The sequence below is a fragment of the Coregonus clupeaformis genome, chromosome 7 (assembly GCF_020615455.1).
Source record: "Coregonus clupeaformis isolate EN_2021a chromosome 7, ASM2061545v1, whole genome shotgun sequence".
Lineage (NCBI taxonomy): Eukaryota > Metazoa > Chordata > Actinopteri > Salmoniformes > Salmonidae > Coregonus > Coregonus clupeaformis.
Genome location: NC_059198.1, coordinates 58,022,140 through 58,047,468, shown reverse-complemented (window position 1 = coordinate 58,047,468; position 25,329 = coordinate 58,022,140). Strand labels below are relative to the sequence as shown.

General features: G+C 43.1%; 1 protein-coding gene, 1 long non-coding RNA gene and 1 other non-coding gene across 16 annotated transcripts; all 3 read right to left on the bottom strand.

Moving 5' to 3' along the window:
- Nucleotides 1-1,237: 1,237 nt before the first annotated feature.
- LOC121568756 lies at nt 1,238-12,729 on the bottom strand. 2 transcript variants are annotated; one of them, XM_041879155.2, is made up of 7 exons: nt 12,529-12,729; nt 12,284-12,369; nt 12,045-12,195; nt 7,160-7,176; nt 6,224-6,547; nt 3,987-4,111; nt 1,238-2,285 (listed from the first exon to the last, which is right to left on the bottom strand). In XM_041879155.2, exons 3-7 carry the CDS (start codon nt 12,089-12,091, stop codon nt 2,187-2,189), a joined length of 612 nt encoding a protein of 203 aa, XP_041735089.2. In that variant the 5' UTR covers nt 12,092-12,195; nt 12,284-12,369; nt 12,529-12,729; the 3' UTR covers nt 1,238-2,186. The 2 variants fall into 2 exon arrangements, with proteins under 2 accessions (XP_041735089.2, XP_041735088.2); XM_041879154.2 differs by lacking the exons at nt 12,045-12,195; nt 12,284-12,369; nt 12,529-12,729 and having other exon boundaries at nt 7,160-7,401.
- Nucleotides 3,531-3,585, bottom strand: LOC121570802. Its single transcript, XR_006001542.1, has one exon. It is a non-coding gene; the product is annotated as a U7 small nuclear RNA (small nuclear RNA).
- Nucleotides 12,730-16,152: 3,423 nt separating the features above from the next.
- Nucleotides 16,153-22,708, bottom strand: LOC121568755. 13 transcript variants are annotated; one of them, XR_006661201.1, is made up of 8 exons: nt 22,636-22,708; nt 21,940-22,019; nt 20,861-21,068; nt 19,493-20,596; nt 17,506-17,604; nt 16,704-17,056; nt 16,412-16,599; nt 16,153-16,311 (listed from the first exon to the last, which is right to left on the bottom strand). It is a non-coding gene; the product is annotated as an uncharacterized LOC121568755 (long non-coding RNA). The 13 variants fall into 13 exon arrangements; XR_006661193.1 differs by having other exon boundaries at nt 16,412-17,056; nt 19,493-20,362; nt 20,560-20,596; XR_006661196.1 differs by having other exon boundaries at nt 16,412-17,056; nt 19,493-19,621; nt 20,560-20,596.
- Between the last annotated feature and the right edge of the window lie 2,621 nt (nt 22,709-25,329).

Here is a 25,329-nt window from a genome sequence, read left to right as displayed (position 1 = left end):
CAGTTTGACAACCCTGTTTGTTAGCTTTCAAAGCGATGAAGACATGGATGTCTCATGGTAGGGTGGGGGTATGCAAAATGGGTAAACTTGGAATGTTTTGGCATTCAGGTCCAAAAAGTCACCTTCTGAGCCCTTACACTATGGCCAAACATGTATGGAAGGTTTCGTTCAAATTAAAGGAGTGCAGTCAGAAAGTGATTGAAATAATAATATAATATAATATGGAATGACCCTTCATTTGAATTGACATACAGGCCCATACTTCAGAATCAGCAATGTTACAGCTAAACAGGAAATGACTGGCTATGACACATAATATAAAGCATGTTTGTTTTTTCAGAAATTGAAGTATGTGAAAATGTGCTGAGAAATATGATGGATTGAATTCACTGTAAATGTCAGCAGGGACTGAGTGAAAAAGTTACTTGGCCAGTTTGTGGTGAAGGTTTTGAGTATTGACCTTTAATCAAGTTAGTCAACATCACGGTCATGTCGGTAAGTTAGCGTAACCCATGTTGTATTCCTGTAAACAGGGGTCTTGACTTCCTCTCTGCTTGCAGTTTCGACCACCCGCTGCACCAACACACGTGCACAAAGACAGGAAGTGTCTTAGTCTCGTCTCAATGCCATCTCCATGCGCACACACACCACCACCAGAAAAAGAACACACACACACACACACACACACCACTACATACACCATACTCACATCTCTGTACCTACACGGTACACTTGCTGCATTACATAAAAACACTCGGGTCCACAGCGGGAGAAGAAAGTCACAGCTTTAACCCAACTTTCACCACACGTTCATGACGTGTACAATGAAAACAACATGCACCTCCACTGCGGTCTGGTGTTGTGCATGCTTTAGTGACAAACAGTATGACATTTAGGCCCTTGCCTTTTGACTCATGGAAAGACTGCCTTGCAAGGATGTAGACCTGAGTCTCCAGATGTAACGATCCTTAACCTTTTTGTCTCACAGACCGAGCAAGCAATGGCTCCTCTCCCCCTCCCCATCCTCCTCCAAGGATGTTTTGATTAACACAAACTAGGTCAAACTAAATCTGTCAGCCAACCATCTGAGGGACCAACTCCGCTATTAGGTTGTTGTAGAATGACACTCCACCGGAAAATTATTCTGCATTAACACACATTAGTATAATCGTAATGCAGTGTAACACTTGTGTTAATGAGTCAGTAGGTGGACTTATTGACTGATAGTAAGTCAGGCTTTCAGAATACAGTTTTATTTTTTTAAGGAGAGTGGGTTTCCACTCCTTTTTGTATTTTTTGTGATTTAATGAGAGAGACAGGAGTGAATGGAAGGGAAAAACAGTATTGAGTAAAGAGGTAGACCTGTGATTCGATCCCAGCTAGCTAGTGGGCCATACAATAAGTTCTGGAAGGCGACAGCATTACCGGACAGACCAACCCCAGCCTGTCCAGTAAATATAAAAAAACAGACTTGTTTTCCTGTAGAGAGATGAGCCCTGCTGATGGGCGTTCTTAAAATGCAAACATCACAAAACTGTTGTGAAAAACATGAGATGCCACAGTGACCACAGAAACAGAACTGTTAGTCTTATGTAGACTATCATTACAGGAACAACATGATCAGTACAGGAACTAAAGCATGCAAAAGTATTAAAATTAAATAGTAGTAAAAGTTGGCTGACGCCTGGAAAATAGGCGTAGGCCCAATGCCATCAAATATGTAAACAAAAATATACAATTGAGAATCAATTCAACATTTAAAAGTGGTAAAAAAATATATTGTCAATCTATACAGCAAAATAGAATGTACGGCTAAAGATGTTGAAATTCCATGCACAAGTTAAATTACCTGCTGCATCAGGGTCAAGGACCATAAAAAGCATTCTCCTAGCCTCTGTATGAACAACCATTTACAGTGTGTGATGTCAGTCACATACAATGCTGTGTATACTTAAGTAGCTACAGTATATAGGTAGCTTGCCTTGAGGTTGAATGACTGACATAAGTGTACATCAATGATGCAAGCCCTTGCTACTAAACACTACCTGAGAAGATATCTTTCAAGGTCCTTTGTTGATATCATGTATTACAGTATGTTGACATCATTGTCTCCTAGTCAGCTGACATGGGCCTCCGTTTGGACCCAAAGTAAAGATGGCTGCCGTGCAACATCAGTAACAACCCATCTAAGGGTGGTGCGCACGTCTGATGGTGGTGCGCATGTCTTCATAGACGTCGCTAGTCCTGACCTGTGTTGGTCTCATCGTTGAACGCCATGCCTTTAACTGGGAAGACAAGAGATAATGGTCAGATATGGTACTATTAGTAGGCTATATTATTAACAACAACAATTTTTTTTTTTTTTCAACATTTACCTGACACTTTTATCCAGAGCAACTTACAGGAGCAATTAGGGTTAAGTGCCTTGCTCAAGGGCACAGCAACACATTTTTCACCTAGTCGGCTCAGGGATTCGAACCAGCGAACTTTCAGTTACTAGCCCAATGCTCTTAACCGCTAGGCTACCTGCCGCCAGTGTCTTTAGAAGGGGGACGGATCAGAAGTGCTCGTGTTTCAGTAAATATATTTTGTATTGAATTGAAATTAATTGAACTTACATTAACACATTGCAAATGTCAAAAATATACATATACATACATACACACACACACACACACACACACACACACACACACACTTGAGTAAGATGAGATGGAATATGCGGGGGCAGAATTTACGCAAGACCCCAGAAGCAGTTCGTTCAGTGGTAGTGTTTGATTTGATCTACATTGATCGTATTTCATGAGTTATAACACAACTCATGAAATACGATCAATGTAGATCAAATCAAACACTACCACTGAACATGTCTAGTGCAAGGAGCTATTTCCTGTCAAATATGTTGTTGCAGTACTGATAATAGAACTTCCCCAATAGATTCCATCAGGTCTACATATATGAGTCAAAGCAAAAGGCTGAAGTTAAAAACGGTGCATTTCCCTACCAAAGACAGTCAGTAGAGACAGTGCTGATGTGGCAATCTTGCCACCCGACACACACACATGAAAAAATACTATAGTATACTATGATATAAATACTGTAGAATTCACTGTAGTGTTTTTGTGGACTAAAGTAGTATACACTTAACTATAGTATAAATACAGTAGTAAAATAACTGAATTATATCCTATTGTATTTACTGTAGTGTTTTTGCGGACTGTAATATACTGTAGTATTTATAGTAGTGTTTCTGCGTACTAAAGTAATATTTACTGTAGTATACTGTAGTATTTACAGTTAACTATAGTATAAATACTGTAATAAATTAACTGTATTTACTATAGTATTTAATGTAGTTTTTTCCGGTTTGTTTACTGTAGTATTTACTGTAGTATACACTGTAGTATACTGTAGTATTTACTGCAGTGTTTTTGCAGATTGTATACTGTAGTATTTACTGTAGTGTTTTTGAGGACATTACTGTAGTATTTACTATAGTGTTTTAGTTGTATTATCTTTGACATAGAAGTGGAGGCTTTTTCCTTGAGGAAACCTACTGGAGAAATACTAAAAGAGAAAATGTTCCATAACCTGTAGGTAGGTAGGTAGGACTGGGGTCTGAACAGATAGTTCAGAGCTTCTGTTCTTTTCTATAACCTGGCACAAATTGGGATACGGGGGAGGGGAATGGGCAGGGTATATGCAAATGAAATACTGTAGTATTTACTATCGTTAAAGTCTAGCGTTTTTGCAGATGTAATGTTTTTGCAGACAATACTGTAGTATTTACTACAGTATTCTACAGTCTACTACAACATTATATAGTAAGTACTATACATGATCGAGGGATACTACAGTGTATAGTATTGTACAGTATATTACAGTTTACTACAGAATTCTATAGTAAGTACTGTAGTATTCTATAGTAAACTGTAGTATGTTTTCATGTGGGCACACACACACACACACTTTACTGTAGTACTTACCCTGGGGATGACCCAGATGAAGAGGATAACCAGACTCAGGAGAAGCACAGAGCCAGCAGTGACAGCTGAGACCAGCACCAGATACCTGGGAATGCCTAGCCCTGAGGACGCACCATTCTGGTCATCTGTGGTACAGCAACACACCAGAGTAGAACAAATTTTTTAATTCAGTTCAGTACATATTATTTAAAATATCCCCAGGGGCAATTCATGTTATAACAGAGATGTTGAAGAATACCATACAACTCAACAAATTGACCAATCTAAACTTGTTTAGAAGTTACAGCCTCAAGTTAGGATTTGTTCCTATGAGACTGCGCCACTCAGAGCTCACATTAAGACAATGGTCCTGAATCGTTCCCTAACCCTCCTCTTGACCCTAACCCTTCAATATCTGCACCCACCACTTACAGTGGGGAAAAAAGTATTTAGTCAGCCACCAATTGTGCAAGTTCTCCCACTTAAAAAGATGAGAGGCCTGTAATTTTCATCATAGGTACACGTCAACTATGACAGACAAATTGAGAAAAAAAAATCCAGAAAATCACATTGTAGGATTTTTTATGAATTTATTTGCAAATTATGGTGGAAAATAAGTATTTGGTCAATAACAAAAGTTTCTCAATACTTTATGATATACCCTTTGTTGGCAATGACACAGGTCAAACGTTTTCTGTAAGTCTTCACAAGGTTCACACACACTGTTGCTGGTATTTTGGCCCATTCCTCCATGCAGATCTCCTCTAGAGCAGTGATGTTTTGGGGCTGTCGCTGGGCAACACGGACTTTCAACTCCCTCCAAATATTTTCTATGGGGTTGAGATCTGGAGACTGGCTAGGCCACTCCAGGACCTTGAAATGCTTCTTACAAAGCCACTCCTTCGTTGCCCGGGCGGTGTGTTTGGGATCATTGTCATGCTGAAAAGACTCACGATACATGGCCCCATTCATTCTTTCCTTTACACGGATCAGTCGTCCTGGTCCCTTTGCAGAAAAACAGCCCCAAAGCATGATGTTTCCACCCCCCATGCTTCACAGTAGGTATGGTGTTCTTTGGATGCAACTCAGCATTCTTTGTCCTCCAAACACGACGAGTTGAGTTTTTACCAAAAAGTTCTATTTTGGTTTCATCTGACCATATGACATTCTCCCAATCCTCTTCTGGATCATCCAAATGCACTCTAGCAAACTTCAGACGGGCCTGGACATGTACTGGCTTAAGCAGGGGGACACGTCTGGCACTGCAGGATTTGAGTCCCTGGCGGCGTAGTGTGTTACTGATGGTAGGCTTTGTTACTTTGGTCCCAGCTCTCTGCAGGTCATTCACTAGGTCCCCCGTGTGGTTCTGGGATTTTTTGCTCACCGTTCTTGTGATCATTTTGACCCCACAGGGTGAGATCTTGCGTGGAGCCCCAGATCGATGGAGATTATCAGTGGTCTTGTATGTCTTCCATTTCCTAATAATTGCTCCCACAGTTGATTTCTTCAAACCATGCTGCTTACCCATTGCAGATTCAGTCTTCCCAGCCTGGTGCAGGTCTACAATTTTGTTTCTGGTGTCCTTTGACAGCTCTTTGGTCTTGGCCATAGTGGAGTTTGGAGTGTGACTGTTTTGAGGTTGTGGACAGGTGTCTTTTATACTGATAACAAGTTCAAACAGGTGCCATTAATACAGGTAACGAGTGGAGGACAGAGGAGCCTCTTAAAGAAGAAGTTACAGGTCTGTGAGAGCCAGAAATCTTGCTTGTTTGTAGGTGACCAAATACTTATTTTCCACCATAATTTGCAAATAAATTCATTAAAAATCCTACAATGTGATTTTCTGGATTTTTTTTCCTCAATTTGTCTGTCATAGTTGACGTGTACCTATGATGAAAATTACAGGCCTCTCTCATCTTTTTAAGTGGGAGAACTTGCACAATTGGTGGCTGACTAAATACTTTTTTCCCACACTGTATCTACCACAATACTCCAGTATCCCTGCACATTGTACATCTGGTATTGGCACTGACCCTGTATATAAGCTTCCTATGTTATTTATTGTGTTGTTTTTTATTTATTGTCTTATTAGTTATAATATTTTGATATTGAATACTGCACTGTAGGGTAGGGCTTGCAGGTTAAGCATTTCACTGTACTTGTGCATGTGACCCAAAAATTGAATTTGAACATTGAAGGGTATAGTAAGTGCCAAATGGAGGGTTAGGGAGCGAATCAGGACTGGCTGAGACACTCACCATTCACCACCAGCAAAACAGCTCCTTCCCCCTCAGTTTTGGGTTTCTTAGAAACACCGTACAAACACCAGTAGGCCCCAGAGTCTTCTATGGTCAGGTTTGTGATGGTGATGTCCATTTTGTTGAGTCCTCCGTTAGTCGTCAATCTGAGTTGGAACCTTTCATGGATGGTGATTTTTCCTGTTTCCTGGTAATAGTAGAAGACTAGTATATTTTTTGTCAGGCGCATAAACACACTCAGGTTTTTTTGGTCTTGTAGAGAGGTGCTGCAGTGGATGGTCATGGTGTCTCCCTTCTGCTTTCGGACCAGTAGTCCATTGTTCCCTTTTATGAGCAGATGGGAGAATGGAAGAAACACACACACCATATGTGTCACATGTTTTGTTCTTTAAGGATAAACCAATACCAATCAGTCAGTTAAGGAGATTTTCACTACCCTAAACTAGTTTCACAGAAGTCTGGGTCTATTTTTGGAAACGTATTATGATTACAAGGAGCCATCTACTACTCTCATTTGAATATTGCACTTGAAAAGTAAATGACTTGAAAACAGCCTGTTGTATTGTACCTCTATGATATTGCAACTCTAGATTACAGTGGACTCTATTACAGTGGACTCTAGATTACAGTGGACTCTAGATTACAGTGGACTCTAGATTACAGTGGACTCCTGAAAAAGGCAATAGCTTGGGACTGTCGTGCCAGAGCATCAGGAGCAAGCTATTAACAATCATGTAATTGAAATGAGACTGGAAAACTGTATTGTACTTAAAGAATTCAAACTTAATCAAAGTGCACTTATCAGGAGTCGACTGTACATAATATATTTTAAATGTAAAACTGACTAGATGAAATGTTAAATAAAAAACCACCCCTTTCCATGAACTCAAAAAGATGTCCACCTCCCAATAGAAAACTAAAATAAACACCACTCACCTTTCCCAGCCAGGGTGCTGCAAAGGAGACAGAGGAAGATTGCACAACACAGACAGAAAGCAGACATTGTGCTAAAACAACATGAGCTTCACATCAAAACTAAACTGAGCCTTCAAATAACAGGAAATATATGTCTATACCACAGTGGTGTCTGCCCTTGAACCTCTCCACCAATAGGAACATGAGGTATGCCTACTACAGTGGGGGAAAAAAGTATTTAGTCAGCCACCAATTGTGCAAGTTCTCCCACTTAAAAAGATGAGAGAGGCCTGTAATTTTCATCATAGGTACACGTCAACTATGACAGACAAAATCAGAAAAAAAAATCCAGAAAATCACATTGTAGGATTTTTAATGAATTTATTTGCAAATTATGGTGGAAAATAAGTATTTGGTCAATAACAAAAGTTTCTCAATACTTTGTTATATACCCTTTGTTGGCAATGACACAGGTCAAACGTTTTCTGTAAGTCTTCACAAGGTTTTCACACACTGTTGCTGGTATTTTGGCCCATTCCTCCATGCAGATCTCCTCTAGAGCAGTGATGTTTTGGGGCTGTCGCTGGGCAACACGGACTTTCAACTCCCTCCAAAGATTTTCTATGGGGTTGAGATCTGGAGACTGGCTAGGCCACTCCAGGACCTTGAAATGCTTCTTATGAAGCCACTCCTTCGTTGCCCGGGCGGTGTGTTTGGGATCATTGTCATGCTGAAATACCCAGCCACGTTTCATCTTCAATGCCCTTGCTGATGGAAGGAGGTTTTCACTCAAAATCTCACGATACATGGCCCCATTCATTCTTTCCTTTACACGGATCAGTCGTCCTGGTCCCTTTGCAGAAAAACAGCCCCAAAGCGTGATGTTTCCACCCACATGCTTCACAGTAGGTATGGTGTTCTTTGGATGCAACTCAGCATTCTTTGTCCTCCAAACACGACGAGTTGAGTTTTTACCAAAAAGTTCTATTTTGGTTTCATCTGACCATATGACATTCTCCCAATCCTCTTCTGGATCATCCAAATGCACTCTAGCAAACTTCAGACGGGCCTGGACATGTACTGGCTTAAGCAGGGGGACACGTCTGGCACTGCAGGATTTGAGTCCCTGGCGGCGTAGTGTGTTACTGATGGTAGACTTTGGTCCCAGCTCTCTGCAGGTCATTCACTAGGTCCCCCCATGTGGTTCTGGGATTTTTGCTCACTGTTCTTGTGATCATTTTGACCCCACGGGGTGAGATCTTGCGTGGAGCCCCAGATCGAGGGAGATTATCAGTGGTCTTGTATGTCTTCCATTTCCTAATAATTGCTCCCACAGTTGATTTCTTCAAACCAAGCTGCTTACCTATTGCAGATCCAGTCTTCCCAGCCTGGTGCAGGCCTACAATTTTGTTTCTGGTGTCCTTTGACAGCTCTTTGGTCTTTGCCATAGTGGAATTTGGAGTGTGACTGTTTGAGGTTGTGGACAGGTGTCTTTTATACTGATAACAAGTTCAAACAGGTGCTATTAATACAGGTAACGAGTGGAGGACAGAGGAGCCTCTTAAAGAAGAAGTTACAGGTCTGTGAGAGCCAGAAATCTTGCTTGTTTGTAGGTGACCAAATACTTATTTTCCACCATAATTTGCAAATAAATTCATTAAAAATCCTACAATGTGATTTTCTGGATTTTTTTTTCTCAATTTGTTTGTCATAGTTGACGTGTACCTATGATAAATTACAGGCCTCTCTCATCTTTTTAAGTGGGAGAACTTGCACAATTGGTGGCTGACTAAATACTTTTTTTCCCCACTGTATATCAAGAAATTACGACATAACATACAGAGAATCAAGACCTGAACTTATTTAAATTGCAATTGTGGGTGTCAGTGTGTGACAGAGTCATAGGTTAGGGATAAATGAGGTTAAACAACAAAACACAATTATTTGCTGAGTATTAATTTGTGGGTTTGTCATTCAAAGACAGTGACTTCAAGTACAACTGGAATAGTACGCTACAACAACCATTTCCAATGGACACACGCCATGAACTTTTCCAAGTTAGTGCACAATGTTGTGACCTTTTATTATTGAGACTATAGGCAGGTAGATATAACGAATCAGAGTGTGTGATACCAATGACTTCTAACTCTATTGATGCTTTCTACGTGCAACCTGGGATCAGGTGATATGTGTAACACTAGACTCCCTACTCCCAGAATGGTTCACTACATAACATATCCTCTACTCCCAGACATGAGAGGTGAATGGTTCACTACATAACATATACTCACCACAACATATTTTACAGCATATTATATAACATTACAACGCCCTTAGAAAGCCACACTGTGGAGGAAGTGTGTATACACACCTGATTCAATAATTGTGGTCTAAATTGAAGACCATGGTCAGCTGCTTAGTGAATCAGGTTAGAGTGGGTCTGGTCAGCTGCTTAGTGAATCAGGTTAGAGTGGGTCTGGTCAGCTGCTTAGTGAATCAGGTTAGAGTGGGTCTGGTCAGCTGCTTAGTGAATCAGGTTAGAGTGGGTCTGGTCAGCTGCTTAGTGAATCAGGTTAGAGTGGGTCTGGTCAGCTGCTTAGTAAATCAGGTTAAAGTGGGTCTGGAACTAAAGCCAGTGCACACAGCACCTACGTAAACCTCAAGTCAGGGTGTGAGAACATCGCTCTCTAGTGGGGGGAGAGGTGTCTGCATAAAGCCAACAATTTGGGGCTTTTAGGGGGCCAGGCCTCAGAGATGTGGAAACACAAAAGGAAACATTTCTGGGCCAAACACTGGAGCGAAGCCTGATACGGAAAATACCCTGTTAGAAAACATTTGAAATGCATCCTCTTTTCTTCCCCCTTCACTTGAGTTCATCACTGATCTCAAGTGAGGTACCCATACAGAAAAGTTATATATTGAAATAATGTATATGGTGGTAAATTCAAAATGCATTTCAATATATTTTGTAATGTATGTTCATGAAATATATAAATAAAATATAGATTTACATATTGTACATCTGTACAGTATGTAACATATGGCAATTGTAAATGATGATTGAACATACAGTATATCAAATGAATGTGATCTAAATGTAAGTCACTCTGGATAAGAGCGTCTGCTAAATGACTAAAATGTAAATGTAACATCAAGACATGAAGTAGAAAGGGATAATGTTTTTTAAAAGTCTCAATAATTTTTCTATGCTGAAGTCTGAAATATTCATTTGTGGATATGGTCCCTCTGGGCAAAAAAAGTATTTGATCCCCTGCTGATTTTGTACGTTTGCCCACTGACAAAAGACATGATCAGTCTATAATTTTAATGGTAGGTTTATTTGAACCGTGAGAGACAGAAAAACAAAACAAAAATCCAGAAAAACGCATGTCAAAAATGTTATAAATTGATTTGCATTTTAATGAGGGAAATAAGTATTTGACCCCTCCGCAAAACATGACTTAGTACTTGGTGGCAAAACCCTTGTTGGCAATCACAGAAGTCAGACGTTTCTTGTAGTTGGCCACCAGGTTTGCCACATCTCAGGAGGGATTTTGTCTCACTCCTCTTTGCAGATCTTCTCCAAGTCATTAAGATATTGAGGCTGACGTTTGGCAACTCGAACCTTCAGCTCCCTCCACAGATTTTCTATGGGATTAAGGTCTGGAGACTGGCTAGGCCACTCCAGGACCTTAATGTGCTTCTTCTTGAGCCACTCCTTTGTTGCCTTGGCCGTACGTTTTGGGTCATTGTCATGCTGGAATACCCATCCACGACCCATTTTCAATGCCCTGGCTGAGGGAAGGAGGTTCTCACCCAAGATTTGACGGTACAAGGCCCCGTCCATTGTCCCTTTGATGCAGTGAAGTTGTCCTGTCCCCTTAGCAGAAAAACACCCCCAAAGCATAATGTTTCCACCTCCATGTTTGACGGTGGGGATGGTGTTCTTGGGGTCATAGGCAGCATTCCTCCTCCTCCAAACACGGCGAGTTGAGTTGATGCCAAAGAGCTCGATTTTGGTCTCATCTGACCACCACACTTTCACCCAGTTCTCCTCTGAATCATTCAGATGTTCATTGGCAAACTTCAGATGGGCCTGTATATGTGCTTTCTTGAGCAGGGGAACCTTGCGGGCGCTGCAGGATTTCAGTCCTTCACGGCATAGTGTGTTACCAATTGTTTTCTTGGTGACTATGGTCCCAGCTGCCTTGAGATCATTGACAAGATCCTCCCGTGTAGTTCTGGGCTGATTCCTCACCGTTCTCATGATCATTGCAAATCCACGAGGTGAGATCTTGCATGGAGCCCCAGGCCGAGGGAGATTGACAATTATTTTGTGTTTCTTCCATTTGTGAATAATCGCACCAACTGTTGTCACCTTCTCACCTAGCTGCTTGGCGATGGTTTTGTAGCCCATTCCAGCCTTGTGTAGGTCTACAATCTTGTCTCTGACATCCTTGGAGAGCTCTTTGGTTTTGGCCATGGTGGAGAGTTTGGAAGCTGATTGATTGATTGCTTCTGTGGACAGGTGTCTTTTATACAGGTAACAAGCTGAGATTAGGAGCACTCCCTTTAAGAGTGTGCTCCTAATCTCAGCTCGTTACCTGTATAAAAGACACCTGGGAGCCAGAAATCTTTCTGAATGAGAGGGGGTAGAATACTTATTTCCCTCATTAAAATGCTAATCAATTTATAACATTTTTGACATGAGTTTTTCTGGATTGTTGTTGTTGTTATTCTGTCTCTCACTGTTCAAATAAACCTACCATTAAAATTATAGACTGATCATTTCTTTGTCAGTGGGCAAATGTACAAAATCAGCAGGGGATCAAATACTTTTTTCCCCCTCACTGTAACTGTAAAAAGCTCAGTTTATGAAATCGATTAACTTTGGAAGGATTCATACCTCAGTAGGGTAGAGTCCCAGGGGCAAGGTTCTGTCATCTGTGCCATGGGGGTGGAGTGTTGGGCAGGGAACTGTCAAGGGAGCTGGCTTGGTGGTGTTGAGGTGGTCCCATCAGAGTAGAGCATCCTGGGATATTTTTCCCATAGACCTGCTGTTAGTGGGAAAGATGTTAGCAGGCAGGAGATCACCAGAGAAAGCGATGGTTGGCTGGCACAGTATTTGAATTAAACATTATTCACCTGCTTTCCTGAAGTAAGGATTCACTCATTTGGGAAGAGTTCCCCAGATACCTTCCCATCGGGGGAGGAGGCGGTATAGGCTTGTTCTGTAAAACACATCAACAAATTCTCCAAATGATTAGTACCATTCTCACAGTTAAAATACAACGATCATCCACTATTTTTAACTGACATGATTTAAAGTGAATACCTTGGCCTTGGGCTCAGTTTTGTGTCTATATAGAATATTTAAACAGGTTCCTTACAGATTTGTCTTTGTCTCAGATAGATGAACCTCCTTTCATCTCCAGAAGATCCAGCTGAGTCATCCTCCACTGTTCTGAACCGCTACAGCAGGGGTCTCAGGCTCAGCCCCCGGCCGGCTGCCAGTCTGGCTCTGAGGGTTGGCCTCGGGTTAGTCTGGCTTGGTGATGGTCATTATGGAAGGATCCACAACATCTACTCTGGATATCTGTAACAAGTGGGAGACGTCAGTCCACTCCGCTCATGTCACCTACAGAACAATCACTAACTGACACACTCAGAATAGTAATTTCATTACTCATAAAATAAAGCTTAAATTACCCTTTCTCCTGAAGTAGAAATCTCCACGTGTAGTATTTACTCCACCATTCCACGTTGGTCCCACCATGGGGGTGATTGGAGATGGTGTTGGAGCATTCCATTGCTCGCAGGGATGCTGGCTGTTGGGAGGGTTGGGGGGATGCCCTCCCTCTTTGCAGGGATGATATCTTGGTATTGAGCTTGGTATTGGTATTGAGCTGCCCCTGCTCAGCTGGTAGAACACGGCGCTTGTAACGCCAGGGTAGTGGGTTCGATCCCCGGGACCACCCATACACAAAAATGTATGCACGCATGACTGTAAGTCGCTTTGGATAAAAGGGTCTGCTAAATGGCATATTAATTAATTAATTAAATATTAATCTCCTGCTGCAAGTTGTTCAGCAGGACCTGAATCTCACCCTAGAGGACATCAGGAGGTTTAGCAGACTGACACAAAGAGATAGGCTTCACACCATGCCCATTGGACCATCTTAAGGATTCTTTGTCACCCAACTCCAATTTCATTAGGAATGCCCCGATCTCAGCAGAATACTAGTGTATTTAGACAAACCTTACCAGTGAGCTCTGATGGGATGTGTCCCTGCTCCTGTGAGCTCTGACGGGATGTGTCCCTGCTCCTGTGAGCTCTGACGGGATGTGTCCCTGCACCTGTGAGCTCTGATGGAATGTCTTGGTCACTGATAATGGAAAGTGAGCCAGATTAGAGCTCTATGATTCAGCAATGAAACATTCAGCACCCCATGACTATTGAAATGTACTAATGAAGTCGAACCTTGCTCCATTGGTGGTTGTTCACAGGGGAGCCATCATTTTCCATTGGCCATATTGTGATCCATATTGTGATTCCTGTAAAAGCTGGGGATTTTGGTAAAGTTACCAGAATTTTGCAATCAAATAAAGAGTCTAAGAGTACAGTAGCTAGCTAGCGATATCTGTATGAAGAACCTTTTTGTTTTAGCTCATTTGTAGCTAGTTAAAACTGCATCGCCTTTTTGTAAAACAAATGTATCTTGTTTTTTAGGTGGAGGATTGTTATCCATGGTGCTGTGGATGGTTACAGCAGGCTTGTTGTGTTTCTGAAGGCCTCTGACAACAACAGGAGTGCCACAGTCATGGAGTCAATCGAAGCAGCCAACACCTGCTACGGAATACCATCCCGGGTGAGATGTGACCAGGGTGGTGAAAACAACCGTATGTGTGCCTTCATGGAGCAGTTCAGGGGTGGTGAGAGGGGAAGTGCCCTCAGGGGAAGGAGCACTCACAACCGGAAGATAGAGCGGCTGTGGGGGGATGTCTGGCATGGAGTCGTTTACCATGACCTGATCACCTTCTTGGAGACAGAGCAGATCATCAACATCAACAATGAGGTTCACCTGTGGGCACTGCACTTTGTGTTCCTGTCACGGGTGAACAGAGATCTTGCTTTATTTCCCAGTCAGTGGAACCACCATGGGCTGAGGACTGAACAACGACAGTCACCTCTGCAGTTCTTCGTCTCAGGTGCCCTAGCAATGCAGAGGGCCAATCTGACAGCAGTAAGGGATTTGTTCGCCCCAGCTTCAACCACCATCACCTCTCAAGCCACCACCTTAGCTCCTCCAACCACCACCAGCACCACCACCTCAGCTCCTCCAACCACCACCAGCAGCACCTCAGCTCCTCCAACCACCACCAGCACCATCTCAGCTCCTCCAACCACCACCACCACCACCACCACCTCCTCAACTCCTCCAACCACCACCACCTCCTCAGCTCCTCCAACCACCACCATCTCAGCTCCTCCAACCACCACCATCTCAGCTCCTCCAACCACCACCACCACCTCCTCAACTCCTCCAACCACCACCACCTCCTCAGCTCCTCCAACCACCACCATCTCAGCTCCTCCAACCACTACCAGCACCATCTCAGCTCCTCCAACCACCACCACCACCTCCAACCACCACCACCTCCTCAGCTCCTCCAACCACCACCACCACCTCAGCTCCTCCAACCACCACCACCACCACCTCAGCTCCTCCAACCACCACCACCACCTCAGCTCCTCCAACCACCACCACCACCTCAGCTCCTCCAACCACCACCACCAGCTCAGCTCCTCCAACCACCACCACCAGCTCAGCTCCTCCAACCACCACCAGCAACACCACCTCAGCTCCTCCAACCACCACTACCTCAGCTCCTCCAACCACTGGTGCCGCAGCTCTTTATTGTTCGGAAGGGGTGATTGTCCCACAAATCCAGTTCCCCATCAGCAACACACAGATGGAACTGTTGCGGACAATAAATCCATTGGAAGGCCCCAGAGGCAGCCTGGGAGTTGACATTCTACAGAGGGTTATGGCACACTCCCCCTCTTTCACACACTGTATGATTTGGTCTCTAGAAATGTACTACAGACATGTTCAACCCTTAACAAAGAGTGTCAAGGTGTATGGCCCCTCGGTGGGTTCAGAGATAGATCTGTGTTTAGGATGTGTTTAGGTACTGCTGGAGTTGCCAGTACGCAGTGGTCCCGACACCGTTGAGGTAACTAGACAACTTGTGCTGTAGCTGAACTGGAGCGGACCTTGACCAGAGTTTAAGAGTCTAAAATGGATTAAAGAAATAAAGATGTAGCGTCATACCCAAGAAGGCTTGAGGCTGTAATCGCTACCAAAGGTGCTTCAACAAAGTACTGAGTAAAGGGTCTGAATACTTATGTAAATGTGATATTTCAGTTTATTTTTTATATATTTGCAAAAATGTCTAAACCAGTTTTTGCTTTGTCATTATGGGGTATTGTGTGTAGATTGATGAGGGGAAAAAAGTTATTTAATCAATTTTAGAATAAGGTTGTAACGTACTAAAATGTGGAAAAAGTCTAGGGGTCTGAATACTTTCCGAATGCACTGTACTAACAACACAGACGGTAAGTAGATAAATGCTTAAATGTTTGATGTGCAGTTACATTTTCAAACACTTAATTGCTACTGTAGTTTAGTGCTACTAGATACAATTCTACACATTCTGTATGATAAAAATAACTATTTTTATCATAGCAGAAAATAGGTACATTAAGACATTCAAAAGAACAGGGTCGGAAATGTACAAGTCTTCAGCACATAGCTAGTACATATATGAAACAGTGGGAGAGGGAAGGCAGAACAAGTCCCACAGACTTCACCCTCCAATGTTCTACCTATTATCTGTCACTCTCCACTAAGGTGTGTTTATGCAACACTGAAATGCAGGGAATTCACAATACCCTAAAGGCATTGTAGGTGCTATGAAGAGGGAGCCTTAGTGTCACAGTAAATGCGTTTGCCTCTGGGTACTTTTCTTCTGCTGCCCAGCGAGACTCCCTCGCGCTGTGTGGAGGAATTCGATGGTCAGGGTGTCCTCAAACCCCAGGGGTGGCACCACCGTTGCCCCAGTAGAAAACTCCAACACCATTGCCACTGTTAGAGGAGGACATTCTCCATCTGAGGAGTACACAGTAAAACATTTAAAATACACATTTAATTCACAAATGGAATAATATGCAGTTACCGATAAACGTTAACAATTTAACTACTATCTTACCTTGCACCTTGGCCAGCGGCAGATGGTGTCGTTCCTCAACCACCGCCGGTTGCCGTGTGGAATAGGTTACTTTAAACAGGTCCCTGGCAGTGGGAGGCTTTATGGAGTCCACAAAAAGTGCTCGGAAGCTGTCCGGGTGGTTCCCCAATGCCTCAAGCAGCCCAAGAGAGTTGAGAACATATTTGAACCTGTTATGGTTTAGAGACAGTATGTATATTTAAAGAAATAAGTGTTAAGGACAATATAGTGATGTGTATTGATTTAGGGGGGTGGACCGATTAAATACACTTACTGTATGTTAGAGGAGGTAATGACAAGTACTTCACAGATTTATAACAGCGTTGACGTACTGCTCCAAGGCCACCTGCATGCTCCCTTCAACAAATTGTTGAGCCACCAATTCAACCACACCATCCCTGTCCTCCATTGTCTTTACATTTACATTTTAGTCATTTAGCAGATGCTCTTATCCAGAGCGACTTACAGTTAGTGAGTGGATACATTTTTCATACTGGTCCCCCGTGGGAATCGAACCCACAACCCTGGCGTTGCAAGCGCCATGACAACGTTCCTTTTCAGCCTCAGTAGGCTCAGCCAGTCCTCCCATTTGTTCTTTACCTCTGATAGGTCCACTGCTTTTTTGATCTAGAATTTAAAAAATGTATGACAGGCAATCGAGAATTTTAAACACAGCAAAAGAAACCATACATGTAAAAAGGATTATATATTATTTCCTTTTGCTGTTAGGGAGGACATAAAACGTACATTTTCTAAATGTGCTCTCAGAGTAGTGTGGCCCACCTCCTCCAGTCTGAGTGGAGGAGCAGGCTTCCCACACACTGCTGCGAAGAGTCGCTCAGAGAAGAAGTGTGGCCCAACCCCTCAATGGACCACACACACACTGACCATTTTCCCAATGATTCCATACAGGCCCTCATGTGATGCTAAAAATGTGTGCCAGCTTTATTATCCCTATGATATATCGCCCTGGACAAAGCATCTGAAAAAGCCTTTTCACTAATTGTTTTGTCTTAAATGTTGTATTTGACATGAAAGTCAGACGTTAATACAGGTAAAAACAAAGGAAGGCTTACCATGGACATCAAAGGACATCCGTTTCACTCCTTCCGGACCCTCGAAGATGGCCGAGGGGGCTCATTCAAAATGTATGACAAATCGAATAAGGATTGATCCTAAGGGAAAATACTCTGACATTGAAGTTAAATACTACATTTTGTTTATAAACAAATGCTCTTTTTTAAAAAACTGTCTCTGGATCCGATGATGGAGGTGAAGCTGAGGGAGAAGGAGAAAGTGACTTAGAAGGTGAGGGGTGATAAGAAGAAAAGAGTGAGGACGTAAAGGGTGAGGGGTGATAAGAAGGAAAGTTTGGTGATGAAGGAGGTGAGTGGAGAAGAGGCTGACGAGAGTTGAGGAGAGGGGACAGGTGAGAGGTGAGAAGAGAGCACAGGTGAGAGGTGTTGAGAGGGGGCAGGTGAGAGATGAGGCGATAGGATTGCCTGTAAATGGACAGAAACAACCACACACAAAGGTTATAATTATCAAGTAGTTCAACTGTAGTCCTATACAAACATCAAATATACACTGCACAAACACTTAAACACATCCTAGATCTGAATGAATGAAATAATCTTATTAAATACTTTTTTCTTTACATAGTTGAATGTGCTGACAACAAAATCACACAAAATGTATCAACCCATGGAGGTCTGGATTTGGAGTCACCCTCAAAATTAAAGTGGAAAACCACACTACAGGCTAATCCAACTTTGATGTAATGTCCTTAAAACAAGTCAAAATGAGGCTCAGTAGTGTGTGTGGCCTCCACGTGCCTGTATGACCTCCCTACAACGCCTGGGCATGCTCCTGATGAGGTGGCGGATGGTCTCCCGAGGGATCTCCTCCCAGACCTGGACTAAAGCATCCGCCAACTCCTGGACAGTCTGTGGTGCAACGTGGCGTTGGTGGATGGAGCGAGACATGATGTCCCAGATGTGCTCAATTGGATTCAGGTCTGGGGAATGGGCGGTCCATAGCATCAATCGCCTTCCTCTTGCAGGAACTGCTGACACACTCCAGCCACATGAGGTCTAGCATTGTCTTGCATTAGGAGGAACCCAGGGCCAACCGCACCAGCATATGGTCTCACAAGGGGTCTGAGGATCTCATCTCGGTACCTAATGGCAGTCAGGCTACCTCTGGCGAGCACATGGAGGGCTGTGCGGCCCCCCAAAGAAATGCCACCCCACACCATGACTGACCCACCGCCAAACCGGTCATGCTAGAGGATGTTGCAGGCAGCAGAACGTTCTCCACCGCGTCTCCAGACTCGTCTGTCACATCTGTCACGTGCTCAGTGTGAACCTGCTTTCATCTGTGAAGAGCACAGGGCGCCAGTGGCGAATTTGCCAATCTTGGTGTTCTCTGGCAAATGCCAAACGTCCTGCACAGTGTTGGGCTGTAAGCACAACCCCCACCTGTGGACATCGGGCCCTCATATCACCCTCATGGAGTCTGTTTCTGACCGTTTGAGCAGACACATGCACATTTGTGGCCTGCTGGAGGTCATTTTGCAGGGCTCTGGCAGTGCTCCTCCTTGCACAAAGGCGGAGGTAGCGGTCCTGCTGCTGGGTTTTTGCCCTCCTACGGCCTCCTCCACGTCTCCTGATGTACTGGCCTGTCTCCTGGTAGCGCCTCCATGCTCTGGACACTACGCTGACAGACACAGAAAACCTTCTTGCCACAGCTCTCATTGATGTGCCATCCTGGATGAGCTGCACTACCTGAGCCGTTTGTGTGGGTTGTAGACTCTGTCTCATGCTACCACTAGAGTGAAAGCACCGCCAGCATTCAAAAGTGACCAAAACATCAGCGAGGAAGCATAGGAACTGAGAAGTGGTCTGTGGTCACCACCTGCAGAACCACTTCTTTATTGCTAATTGCCTATAATTTCCACCTGTTGTCTATTCCATTTGCACAACAGCATGTGAAATGTATTGTCAATCAGTGTTGCTTCCTAAGTGGACAGTTTGTAGTGTTAAGTAGTGTCATGCTAGTCACCTGCACATCCTCCACAGACAACCAGAACACAGACAGTGTTGTGGACTCCCGACTGTCATGCTCCTCCAATGATCCGTTAATCGTGCTCTTCAGGGTTGCGATGCCCGCTGCTGCCTGGCGGGTAAAAACCTCACTCACACACAAAATCAAACATAATCTATATGACAGAAGACCAACATGACATGACAATTAAATCAATTTGAATCCCACTTTGTAACAATAAAATGTGAAGAAATCTAAGGGGGTTGAATACTTATCATACCTACAGTGCCCATGTCCAGTTCCAGAACCATGACACAGGAAAACACTGGGCATAATGGAACACTGAGGCATGTCAACTAAAGCAACTCTCAAATCCACTATTGGCTTCTGAATAAATTACTTACTCAAATTGTGATGCACAAAATATGTGTTTGGTCAAGATCAATTTCACACAGTGCTACTGTGTCACACTAGTGTCTTCACTGTCAAATCAATGTCCACTTAATATGTGCAAATGTGTGTGTCCTTCTACAGATAGTCCTATATACTCTCATTTCAGGTTTTATTCACAATAGATAATATTTTTTATGAAAGAATAATCTGGTGTGGTTAACAACTACAGACAATGCTGTTAATACTGTTAGCAGGACAATGAATGGACTCTTTCTCCTGCAGAGGGGGAACAGAATAGAGTGTTGCGCCAGATTTTTCCCTTTTCCAGGCAAAGCAGTCACATTCAGTTAGCTGGGTGACGTTTAAGACAGAGTGGACATGACACCGACAGGGAAGAGAGCCCATAGCACTCCTGATAATACATCTGTCGCTATGGAAACAGTCCTGTCATGGTGCTGAGGTTGCGCTCTGCTGGGACTGCTGTATCCTCAGGCTCTGGTTCCATAGGGGACAATAGGAATACCAACACTGTTATACACTATTTTACTGTACACATTTTATACATAGCATTTTACTGTTGGCCCTACAGTTTACTGTACACATTTTATCCCTTGCATTTTACTATACATTTGATAGTTTTGACAGGAATCCCTCTTCCATTAGGTAGACGAAAATAATAAACACAAACATACCTTCTGCCACAACAGTCCTCCTGTGTCAATGGTTCATCTGGAAAGAGAAACCAGAAGCAGCCTTTTACAGGGGTTGATACGGTGTCCTCTACCATGGTTTGTGATTTATCACGCACTGACAATACAATAACAAATCCTGAATTCCTTTCTGGAAAGGAGGAGGAGAGGAATAGAGAAACTAAAACACAATTCAAACTAAGCTCAGTCCTCTTGTCTGAGGAGTTAGTTCTCCATTCCACATTATATAGCAACATCCTGGCATTTAGCCAGCACAGGAAGTACTCTACTAATCTTCCCAGACCTCTGCATTCCTCTCTGCGGAGACTTTCGAAAGCAGGGTCGTGTTCACTAGGCACGTTGTCTGAGTCTTATGGCTTGAAACAGCTTGAGAAGCAGCAGTCCAATGGCAAGCGAGCCTACTACCACAAATACAGCAGCCACACCCATGTAACTGTTCTTTGGAATTTCCTTTTGATTCCCAGGATTTTCAGGATTCTCAAGAGCTGTTTCTGTAACACATACAAAATCAGAAGTGAAATGAAAATCATGTCTCATTCAGGGATGCGATCAATTAAGTCATGTTTGTAGGGTATTGGTTTAAAGGTAGCTAAGTCAATTTATATAATATATGGACACTAATAGACGGTAATGTCAGAAAAGCAAGAATTCTTGATGAATCCTCTGCACAATGGAAATCATGACGTAAAAAGGAGAATACTATATTGTTACACTGTGAGGAGATATGATGCAATGCACTGTGTGACCGCCACACTGGTGCCACAGCTGTCACTCTACATTCTGTCCAATGAGTACAAGCACTGAGAAAATCCTTGCCATAGACATACAGTAAATGCTGACAAGATTTTACACTAGTAGGCCAGTCTAACTGTAATCATCCCTTCACAAGGAATGACCCCCCCCCCTCCCAGCCCCGTTGAGCTGTCCACGTGTTCTTTGTAAGAGGATTACTGCTCGGCGGCATCCTGGTATCAGAGGATTGTTTATTGATTATGTTGGATTGGAACACAGGTTATCTTCGTGATCACCATTCTGGTCCAGCTTCCACAACACGACCCACTATCTCTACATTACCAGGGGATTTCTCACCAAACTTCACAGAGCACTGTAGGACTGCATCCTCCCCAGATTCCACCTGGATGACCTGCTTTAACTTTAACTCTGGGCCCTGACTTAGACCTGTTTAAGCAATAGATAGACAAACAAAATTCAACAGCACTCTAGGACTGTAGTATAGAAAATGTTACGACTGACAAGTGTAGTTTGGGTTTTAAAAAAAACTCCTAGACCAATTGGTGTGAGCATTTTGGAAGTTGTAGTGTTGGCAAAAGTATTAAAAATTGTGCCTGCAGAATGCCTTACTTGGATGTCTCAGTCCCTGTGGTGAGGACAAACATGAGTGTGGACAATCTGACGACCAATGCCATGTTAGGGCTTTTCTCCTTAGTAGAAAAACAAACAAGGCTTCTGAGAAACAGTGGTCTCTCCACAGGAAAAGGTTTACACCTGACAACAATCAGTGGTTGAGCCAAATTAATCAGAGCGAGACAGTGGATAGCCTGAATAATATGCATTGACTAATAAAAACGTTGACTCAATGAACACGCTCTTCTTGCTTACTAAGAGAGCAAGGTCAATGTATACAAATAAAGTCGCACTCTATATACGCTCGCAACAATTTAAATAGGAAACCTAATAACCAACGTTTTGGCAAAAATCTATTTTTATTCGTGAAATAATACGTCGAATAACAGTTAAACGCTTACTTATGGGCACTTCAACAATGCAGAGTAAGAAATGAGAAATAGAAAATTAAAACACGCAATAAAAGTGATACTAGTGTAAAAACAAAAACACCACTGCATTGCCGAAACGATTGTTATTAGGTTTACCCATTAAATTGTTGGGAGCATATAGTGTGCGACTTTCCTTTTCATAGTTGACTCTGTTAGTCAGCAACTCTACAAACATTTGTGGGTGTGTCATGCGTTTTACTAGACTATGTTCAAAGTCACGAACAAAAGTTACAGCTGCATAAATCAACAACATAATACTTACAATTAGATTCCGAACTCCCTATAGCCCAGTCCTCAAGAACAAATCTCATGAGCCGCGAAAATACTTTCTTCTTCTTCTTCCTCAGTGGGGTTTATCGGCGGTTGGCATCCAACGTTATGGTGCATTACCGCCACCCACCGTATTGGAGTGTGGGCCAGAGACAGGGAGAAACTAAATCCTACCTGCCAGCCCCGTTGCTCTTAAAAAAGATAAAATATTTGAAACTATATCTAATGACGTTCTACTCAATATACTCTTTAAACTAATTTCCTGTATCCCCTTCTCCCTCATACTAGATCTCATCCTCTCTCTTTCCCTCTGATACTGCCCACACTGTAGCAATACATGCTCCACGGTCTCTGTTTCCTGACAATAATCACTTTCCTGTTGGATGCTTTCCTATCACGTTTAATGGTCTTATTCAACTGGCCACCCTTAATCTTGTAAAAATAGCCTCCTCTCTTCTGTCCCTTCCTGCCGTCCTCTCCAACTTTCCTCTGTACTTGAAATAAATGCCTTCCCTTATCTCTATTCCACAGCTCCTGCCATCTCTGCACCATCACAGTATATATCAGTATTTTTGCCTCTGCCTTGCTCATTAAAACTTCAACATCCCTACTACTAAGTGCTTGTTTAGCCTGTGCATCTACAGCCTCGTTCCCCTCCACCCCCACATGGGCTGGGACGCAAGTAAATCTTATCTGTATACCCATCTGTTTAATCCTGCCATGGGTTTGTAGCACCTCATAAAGCAGGTCGTCTGCTACGTGAGCTAAAGGACTGGAGACTCATTAACACCACAAATGAATCAGAGCAAATAACTACTGTCTTGTTTGACTTCCTCCACCCACTGCAAGGTCAACAGTATAACCATCAGCTCCACCGTATGTACAGCCAGATGATCTGTAATACGTTTCCTGACTTCCACCCCACATTCCTGCACTACAAATGCTGACCCAGTACGTCCTGTCCTTGGATCTTTTGAACCATCTGAGCAAATGGCCACAAAATCCTGAAACAGTTTCCAGACGTCTCTTAAACAAATCAGATGGATCAACACCCTCCCTATCTTTGTGTAGTCTTTCCAACACTTCTAGATCAACTACTGGAGGCAGGAGTAGCCATGGTGGATTTACAGGAATAACTACCGATGGACTAAACTCCCTTCCATACAGTCCCATCTCCTTCGCCCACCCAAAGCTTGTGTTCGGTCTTGAAAAATACATTCGCTTTGTGGACACTTTTGAAAGTCAAATGGGATGTTCTAACTGTAAAAAACAGGCTGACCAAATCCTTACTCAAGATGTTTCACTTTTGGTTTCAAATAGTTGGCTTACAGTAGATAATCCTTGTGGTATGCCATGCATAACTAAAAACATTAGTGAGATCCTCACAAAATACATCTTTCCTCCGATGAAAATAAACCAGGAGCAAAATGAAAACAAATTCATATCAATCTTTATTGTATTTAGAAATTCACGCATCAAATCTTTTAGAATACTTTTTTTTTTTTTTTTACCATTTACAACAGATGGAGAATGAGACAAGCTAAAACGTCATGCCTTTTCCAGCAGGAGCAAAGTAGGCACACTACAGGATGGACTGACATGGGGGGAAGGGGAAAAGAGATACATAAAGTGCTTCTGTCAACGGTTCTCTTTTAATAGAAAAAAAAGGGTCAAAACAAAAAGGTGGGGGGGGACAGGACGGGGGGCAAATTCCATGGCTCAGAGGGGACGTGGTGGACCGTGTCCGACAGAGAGGGGGTGAACAGTGGGACTGTGGTGGGGAAGGGGAAAATGGGGGCAATTCTTTTAAAAATAAAAAGTTCCAACGAAAGCCGACTTCAACCCAGGATGAGGCTGGACTTCCCCCTGGAGGTTTCTTCGGCCGGAGGGGGCGGCTGCGTTGGCGGCTCCCGAGGGGCGGAGGGCTGTAGTGCCTCCCCTTCTGCTCCTTCTCTTCAGGTTCCTCAGGGCAGTCTACTTTACCACACAACACAGAGGAGACAATGTCGGGGTCTTCCACTACCCGGCCCACTGATCAGATCCATATGATACAGACTGAGGATGCGTTTACACAGGCAGCCAAACTGATCTTTGGCCCAATTATTGGCAAAAGAGCTGATCTGATTGCTCAAAATACCATTTAGTGGTTAAAAAAAAAAGAATAAAAATCAGTATTGTGCTGCCTGTGTAAACACAGCCTATGATCTAGCCATGCTAGAACGGAGAGAGGCACAGCACTTACTAACTACAAACACTATTATATACTGAACAAACATATAAATGCTACATGCTACATTTCAAAGAATTTACTGATTTACAGTTCATATGACCCGAATCAGCCAATTGAAATAAATAAATTAGGCCCTAATCCATGGATCTTACGACTGGGAATACAGATATGCATCGGTTGGTCACAGATACTTTAAAATAAATAGGCCTTGGGATCTCGTCACGGTATTTCTAAGCTTTCAAATTACCATAGATAAAATGCAATTGTGTTCGTTGTCCTTAGCTTATGTCTGCCCATAGCATAACCTCGCCGCCACAAATGGGGCACTCTGTTCACAACGTTGACATCAGCAAACTGCTCGCCCACACGACACCATACACGTGCTCAGCGGTTGTGAGGCCGGTTGGACATACTGCTAAGTTCTCTAAAACAACGTTGGAGGATGCTTATGTAAAA